At 50.6% G+C, this 8498-nt stretch overlaps 1 protein-coding gene across 1 annotated transcript in view; it reads right to left on the reverse strand.

Moving 5' to 3' along the window:
* The window catches only part of TMEM132D (transmembrane protein 132D), a 554449-nt gene that overhangs the window by 293195 nt on the left and 252756 nt on the right, over positions 1-8498 (reverse strand). Inside the window, exon 3 of the mRNA XM_007954225.1 lies at positions 6392-6538. Coding sequence (XP_007952416.1) covers positions 6392-6538 — 147 coding nt within the window. The remainder of the gene's footprint in view (positions 1-6391; positions 6539-8498) is intronic.

An 8498-nucleotide genomic window follows, 5' to 3' on the forward strand; every position in this document is an offset into this window, starting at 1 on the left:
CTTCTGAAAAGTGGTTGCTGGATTTGAACCATCAACCTTCTGGTTAGCAGTCAAATGCCTTAGGCGCTATGCCACCAGAGCTCCTATAAGATGTACTAGTCAGCGGTATTTAGCATATTCATAGAGGGGTGAAGCCATCACCACTATGAAACTTTAGAACATCTGAATCACCCCAAAATGAAACCCCATACCATTAGCAGTCACTCCCCATTCTGCCATGCTCCCAGCCCCTGGTAACCATGAATCCACTTTGTGTCCTGACAGAGTCACCTACTCTGGGGACTTGGTATAAACTGAATCACAGGCTGCATTGTCTTTTGTGTCTGGCTTCTTTTCCTTAGCACCGTGTTTTAAAGTTTCCTTCAGGCTGTAGTGTGTACCAACACATCTCTCCTTTCTCACTCCCAAACGATATTCCAGTGTAAGACTCCATTTTGACCCTTCATTTATCCACGGATGCTTCTCTGAGTTGTCGCTACATTTTGGCTACTATAAAGAGTGTTGCTTTGACCATTCATGTGCTGGTTTTATGTGGGCTTTTTTTTAATCCCAGTTTTCTGAGATATGTACCTGGGAGTGCAATTGCTGGGTTATTGGTAACTCTAAGTTTAACTTTTTGAGGAACTGCCACTGTTTCTCAGATGTTTCTGGGAAGGCTGCCTAAGGGAGCTGACCCAGCTGAGCAGACCCTTTCTTTGGCCTGCCATGCTGATGGGATGGCTGGTTCTCCAGCAGCCTTCTTAGCCCATGAGGAGGAAAGCCAGGCATTAGGACAGTGTTGAAGAAATGTAGGTGCCCAGGACCATGATCTGGTATGGAGCTGCCCCTGCAGCTGGGGCCAGCCTCCCCCAAGGCTTCCTGTACGTGAGACAGAAACAAACATTTCTCTTGTTAAAGCAACTCTTCTCATCAGTCAGATAGAGACTGGTGGAACCACTGAGACTATGGCCATTACACACCCTTCAAGCCTGGAACTGAACTCAGCCTTGAGGTTCAACTTTCAACCAAATGATGGACAAACCTATAAGGTGGACAATAACAGCTGGAAGGGGAAGGTATGTTCTCCTTGGATCAATGAACCATATGAGACCAAAAGGGCAGCACTGACCCTATGACAAAATTCAGAAAGCAAGAAGGACAGGAAAGGGAGACTAAGGAAAAGGAAACACAGGGAGACAGTGGGAAGACAGTTGTTACATTGTGGGGATTGCAACCAATGTCACAAATCAAAATATGCATACATTGTTGAATGGGAAGCCGATTTGCTCTGTAAACCTTCACCCAAAACAAAGTATTTTTTTTTTAACTAAACAAACCTAATCCTGATGAACAAAATTTGATGTTTATTGAGTGTGCTAACTTTGAGTAACACTTCCAAGACATTAATCACACCTGTCTACATTTTAAATATCAATTTCTTCCCTTCCTTCCTTTCTAATATTTGGAATCCCTGGATGACACAAGGCAGCTCTGGTGGCACAGTGCCTAAGACATTTGACTGCTAATGAGAAAGCTGGTGGTTCAAACCCACCAGTCACTCCTCAGAAGGAAGACTGGGCAATCTACTTCTGTAGAGATACTTCCTTGGAAACCCAAGGAGGAGTCACTATGAGGTAGAAATGACTTGATGGCAGTAAGTTAGATTTTTTTTTTGTTTTTTGGATGATATAAAGGAGCAATACACTTAGCTGCTGACCAAGTGGTTGGAGGTGTGAGTTCCCCACAGACACATCAGAAGAGAGGGGATCTATTTCCAGAAAAGGAGTGATTGACAGCTGTGTAGAGCAGGTCCTGACACACGTGGGGCACCAGGATTAGGAAGCAACTTTTTGTTTTTTCCAATGCGACTCATGTTCTCACTTAAATAAATTTTTAATGAAAGATGTGACTTGCCCTACATGCAAAACCAGTATCATATGATATAAGGAGGTCACAGTCATGGCATTATTAAATTCTTGATATTTAGTCTTGCGTATCTACAGTGTATTTGCAACCAACAGTCTGTGAAGATGTTAGTTCCCAGGGAGAAGCCGAGATTAGAGACTGGAAAGCATGTAAGCTCCTTACAGTCCCAGACATCCAATGCATCTCCTTGTACCATCTCCACTCACGTCAACGCCAACTGTGGTCAACTGTGGAAAACAACCCCCCCATGCAGAGACAACAAGGTGATGCCACTATGGCTCTGTGCGCCATCTAGCTCAGGTGGCACAGTGCTCTGGTGAGCGGGAATCTGAATGCACACTACACAGTTGGACGGGCAGAGCTTAGGCAGCTAGTCAGTCCTGCCCCAGTGTTTGTCGGCAATGAGCTATCACACAGAACTGCTGGCTGTGATGGTGTCCACGTGCTAATACTGTTACCGGAAGGTTTACAGCAACCAGACGGCCTCCGTGAAAAGTCTGCACATCACCTGTTGGGTCCATCGCCAGCACAGAAGTGTCTCCTTAATCCCTAACATGTCACCTGTCACAGCGACTCAGCTTCATTCACACAACTTCCTGGTCCGTGGTGAGATACCAGCAACCCCACGTCTCCACCTTATGAGCTCATTAAGGTGGCCTCTTTTGTATTCATATGACCAGAGTCTGACTTTTAAGAACAACTGAAAAAAAAAATCCCATCTAGGAGGAATTTATAAGGCCAAACAGAATGTGAATCAAACCAGTGACATTATTAAAACATCCTCCACACAACTTGTACCAACTGTGCTCAAGAAAGAGAAGTGGATCCCACCCCAGTCTACCCACTAGTCCCATTAAGCAGGGTTTCTCTCTCCTAATTCCCTCAAGGAGCCCCTGGGTGGCATAAACAATTATGTGCTCGACCACCAGCCAGAAGGTTGGTCGTTCAAAGCCACCCAAAAGCTCCTTGGAAGAAAGGCCTGGTGATTTTCTTCTGAAAGATCACAGCCTTGCAAGCCCTGCAGAGCACAGCCGTGAGGTCACCATGAGTTGAGATCAACTTCTCAGCAACTAACAGCAATAACATTCCCTAAAGTTAGAAATAAAACAAAAATGTTCGCCATGATGATACAAGGTGAGCAAGGAAGACATCACGTTCAATGTGTGTCTAATTCTTAATTACATACACGTTATTAAACCAGTAGAGGATGCATGCAATTTGTTGTTGTTGTTGTTGTTGTTATGTGCCATTGAGGTCGGACCTGACTCATAGCAACCCTTCCTTGGGTTTCTGAGGCAATATCACTACGGAATTAGATTGCCCAACCTTCCTTCCAAGGAGTGCCTGGTGGGTTTGAACTGCCAGCCTCTGGTTAGTAGTCAAGTGACATAGGCACTACGCCACCAGAGCATCTATCTATGCATGTAATAGGGGAGGGAAAACCCGAAAGGTCCAGAAGGCTCACAGCTGATATTCACGCCTTCCCACAGGCCCCCAGAAGCAATCACAGTGACCACTCCGGTGGTGTCTTCTGGGCACGTTTTGACTAATACAACCACCCTTCCCTGGGTTTTTCCCAGATGGAAAAACCACACACACGTACACACCTAGCTTATTTGAACATGTGCCGGAGAACAGTCCATGTGACTGTATGTACTTCTGCATCCTAACACACAGGGACAGAGCTGGGGTCTACCAGGACTCTGCAAAGTCAGTGCTCCTGGGAGGCCACTGTGCACCACGTGCTGCTTCAGGCAGGCTGGGGGCAAAGCTGCAGAGCGGATGGACTGGATTTCCAACCACAAGGGCCTCCCCTCCAGAGCCTCCTTCCCAAAGCAGACGCACTCCATGCAGTGTGAGAACCAGACCCCGGGAAATACATCCCCACATCAACACCTGTGTGGATATATATACACCTCCCTACGCAGTGTGAGAACCAGACCCCAGAAATACATCCCCACATCAACACGTGTGTGGATATATACACACCTCCCCACTCAGTGTGAGAACCAGACTCCAGAAAACATATCCCCACATCAACATGTGTGTGGATATATACACACCTCCCCACGCACTGTGAGAACCAGACTCCAGAAAACACATCCCCATGTCAACATGTGTGTGGATACATACAAACTTTCCCATGCAGTGTGAGAACCAGACCCCAGAAAACACATCCCCATATCAACACGTGTGTGGATATACACACACCCACGCAGCGTGAGAGCCAGATTCCAGAAAACCTATCCCCACACCAAGATATGTGTGGATATATACAAACCTCCCCACACAGTGTGAAAACCAGATTCCAGAAAACATATCCCCACGTCAACATGTGTGTGGATACACACAAACCTCCCCACACAGTGTGAAAACCAGATTCCAGAAAACATATCCCCACGTCAACATGTGTGTGGATACACACAAACCTCCCCACACAGTGTGAGAACCATCCTCCAGAAAACACATCCTCATGTCAACACGTGTGTAGATAGATACACACCTCCACACGCCGCGTGAGAATCAGACTCCAGAAAAAAATAAATACACACCTATAACAGACACACATTACACATGTACAAATACTCTATACATGTGTTGTACACACACATATGTACTATACACACATGTGTACGTATGTGTGCCTGGCCGTTCCCATCACCTAGACCCATCAGAGGAAGATAACACCAGAACCCACAGCGGGATAACAAGTAGTCTCCATTAGAACACTGGGATTTGAAGGGCATCTCTTGGGCCCCCATTCAGAGCACCCAGTTCCTGAAGAGAGGAGGGGGCCCATCTGAAGGACAGCTTCACGGTCAGCATCCAACATCTGCAGACCTGGAGGTCTTCTCAAGATCTCAGTTTTCTCCTCCGTCCTGAGACGTGTCAAAATTCTTTGGAAGTCCCTGAAATAGCTGGCCCATACAAAGCAGCTTCCACCTCAGTGGGGATCACCTGTCCTTGGGGAGTGTCCTTACCTTCCTCCCATGCCCTGGATGAACCCAGCCTAGCCAGAAAGTAAGAACAAGATGAAATGATTAATCAACATTTGATGGTGGCTAAAATCCCTTGGTATTTCACAGATAACAGTACCACCCTACCTCACTACAAACAGCCCATGAGAACAGAAGGCAAGAAAGTGCACCGAAAGGAACACGTGGTTGCGATCCTCCTCTGGTGGCAAGGAATAGAAGAAGTTTGTCTGTCTGTGGGTCTGACCATATGCAGGCGTGTACCACTGATGGCCAGAAGGGCAGCACACCAGTGTTAGAAGACATACAACCAGAGTTCCCTTACGAGTGAGATGTCACTTCCTTCGGACACGTCATCAAATGGCCTAAGAAGGACATCATGCTTGGTGAAGTAGAGGGTCAGGGAAGACGAGGGAGCCACCCCCTGAGGAGGACTGACGCGGCGGCTGCCACAATGGACTCGAACATCACAACGCTCACGGAGATGGTGCAGGACCAGGCCACGTTTCCTTCTGTTGTACGTAAGGTCACCGGGGGTCACAGCCAATGCAAAAGAAACTACCCACAGCGTCTCCTGGGCAGACGCTACGTTTGTCAGCCATGCAGCACAGAGGGACGGTGTTGCTGAGGTGACGCTCCCTTCCCCAGTCACGTGGGAAGGTGTGACTATCTGGAAGCACACTGAGTCGCCGTACAAACCCCGGCTGCCCCTGTGTCCCTACAGGTGCTCTGTGGGCTGTGGCCAGCCTTCCAGCACTGGTCACAAAAGAGAGGTGTCCCCGGCTCCCAGGCTGCCGAGTCTCCAGGGCACAGAATGGAGTCCTAACAAAACCAACTACAAACTGGTTTCCAGCGTCCTCGTTAAAGAGCTGGCCCGGTGCAGGGACCAGAGGCTAAGATTCACATCCTCTGCACTGAGACACATGATGAAAAACATTCTCCAAACACGGACCCTTGAAGTTTTATAAACATATGCCCCAAATATAATACGTGCCAGGGGTGCGTTCCCTAGTCGTGGTTCAAATCTCCAATAGCGCAAGGAAGAAAAGCAATCTGAAACTGGGAAAGACACGTGGCCTGACCAGGAATTCTCTACCGCCACCGAGGTTTGGGAAGACCGGTAAGTCCGACTTCCCAATTTCCAGTCCCCCTTTCTTCCATGGCAAATTAGCTGCTTCTAATCTGGTGTGTGTTGGCTGACTCAGGTCTTCTCCCTACAGTGATGCAGTCCTGCCGCTGCGCACAGAGCTTGCTGCCTCACCATGAAACACCACACATCCAATGGCGCACATGGTATTTAAATACACACAGCAAACGGGGAACATGCCCCGTGCCAAGGCACAGCGCCCTTGGCGGTGGCCCGAGCCACGTTCTGGCTGCAGGTCAGCCCATGCCCCCAGTGAGGTGTCCCCCATCCTGCCTGGAGGCGCTAACAGAGATGCCCCGATGCGGATGCGGACGTAGGGGAAGCAGTCACCACCCTCCGACCCCACCTGTGGCCCAGGACTCACCTGCTCTCTGAGGTGGCCGACTTCCTCCGACACATGATGACGGCCGGCGCGTGCTTGCCCGCGTGGTCCGCACTCTGCCGGACGTCCCAGACTGAGGGGTTGCTGGCTCGCACCCCGACGATACTCAGGCCCTTCTTCACCTTGGCCCTGTGGGAGAAGCATGTGCAAGGCTGAGACGGCGCTGGGGCTGGTGGCCGCGGGTCGGCGGGCTGGACGGCAGGCTTAAGCTCCTGCAGGCCGACCCCCAGGCACTGCAGGTTCGGGTCCAGACCACGGCGATACTGCGAATGCTGCCGGTTTGGGTTCCCGGTCACATAAAGGCATGCTTCCTTGAGACTGTGGTCTGTGGAGTGTGCAGCAGCATGAGGATGGAGTGTGAGGCTGTGACGATGACCAGAATGCGACATGGAGACAGGGAGAGAGCGTGGGGAAAACGGCGGGCAGAGACCTGCCTGAGGCAGAGTCGCCCCAAACCGTCAAACAGCCTGCAAACCACCCCATCTGGGAGGCCCAATAAAGCCCTGCACAGTAAAACGAGGTCGGCGTGTTAACAGCCTGTGACCACATGCTGGCAACCACCCTGCAATCCATCTGTCCTAAGCACGTCTTCAGCTGTTCCCACCTTCGAGGGGCGCCACGGACACTAGGCTGACCCAGAGCAGGGGTTAGCTACATAGAGGGACAAAGAGGAACCAGTATCACTCACTAATCTAAGGCTTTAATGAAGGGAAAAAATGAAAAGATCTTCCTGAAAAACCCTGCCGAAACTGAAGAGAAAACAAGGTGAAATGGGTAAGTCCATGGGAACAGGGTGAGGCAGGCATGCAGGGGTCATCAGCAACACCTGTTGTTGATGTTGGCAGCTGCCGTTGAGGCAGCCGGGACTCAGAGTGACTGAGGTGTGTCAGAGCACAGCTGGACCCCACGGGGTCTGCAGTGACCTGCTGGGGTCAGATCGCCATCTTTTCTTCGTAGGCACCCCTGGGTGTGTAGGCCCTGCAACCCTTCCAGCCGGCAGCTGTGCAGGTAACTGCCTGCCACATCTGCAGCATCTTCCCTGGTTTTCTCTACAGGCTCCAGTGTCAGATTGAGGAGTGGGGACCACACACAAATACGGGAGTGCAGGATGGAGCGGTGACTCTGGGGGCCCTGGGTGCTGCCAACGGTTAATGCACCCGGCCGCTCACGGAAAGGCTGGCAGTCCGAATCCCTCACAGGTGCCTCAGCAGGCCTGGGGGTCCACTTCCAAGGAATCAGCCGCTGACCACCCTGTGGGGAACAGTTCTACTCTGAGACACAGGGGTCACCAGGAGTTGAGATCAACTCTATGGCAGCCAGTTGGTTGGTGGGTCTTGGTAGATTAAATCCTGCCTAAAATCTGAGCTCATCATTCTGGGGTCCTTTATGAGGGTCCAGCTGCAGAGTAAGACAGGCCTTCCTCTCTGTAGGGGGTGCCATGCCCCAACAGAGGTTGTAGATATGCCATGCCTCCCAACCAACAGATGGAAACCCCTATCTGCCCACTGGTTCCACCCTGACACATGCAAAGATGTCATGAGGGAGAGGCAACACTACAGCAACTGGTTTCCCTGACTCCTACATGGATGCTCTTTCTACCACCATCATCATCGCCACCACCACCATCGTCACCATCATCATCATTCACTGCCACCATCATCGCCACCACCACCATCATCGCCACCACCATCATCGCCACCATCATCACCACCATCATCATCACCACCATCATCGCCACCACCATCATCGCCACCATCATCGTCATTCACTGCCACCATCATCGCCACCACCACCATCATCGCCACCACCATCATCGCCGCCATCATCGTCATCACCACCATCATCGCCACCGCCATCATCGCCACCATCATCACCACCATCATCATCACCACCATCATCGCCACCATCATCGCCACCATCATCGTCATCACCACCATCATCGCCACCACCATCATCGCCACCACCATCATCGCCACCACCATCGCCACCATCATCATCGCCACCATCATCGCCACCATCATCATCGCCACCATCATCGCCACCACCACCATCATCGCCACCACCATCATCGCCACCATCATCACCACCA

Source organism: Orycteropus afer, unplaced genomic scaffold, assembly GCF_000298275.1.
Source record: "Orycteropus afer afer isolate SDZICR_OR568_19922 unplaced genomic scaffold, OryAfe1.0 scaffold00448, whole genome shotgun sequence".
NCBI classification, from domain to species: domain Eukaryota; kingdom Metazoa; phylum Chordata; class Mammalia; order Tubulidentata; family Orycteropodidae; genus Orycteropus; species Orycteropus afer.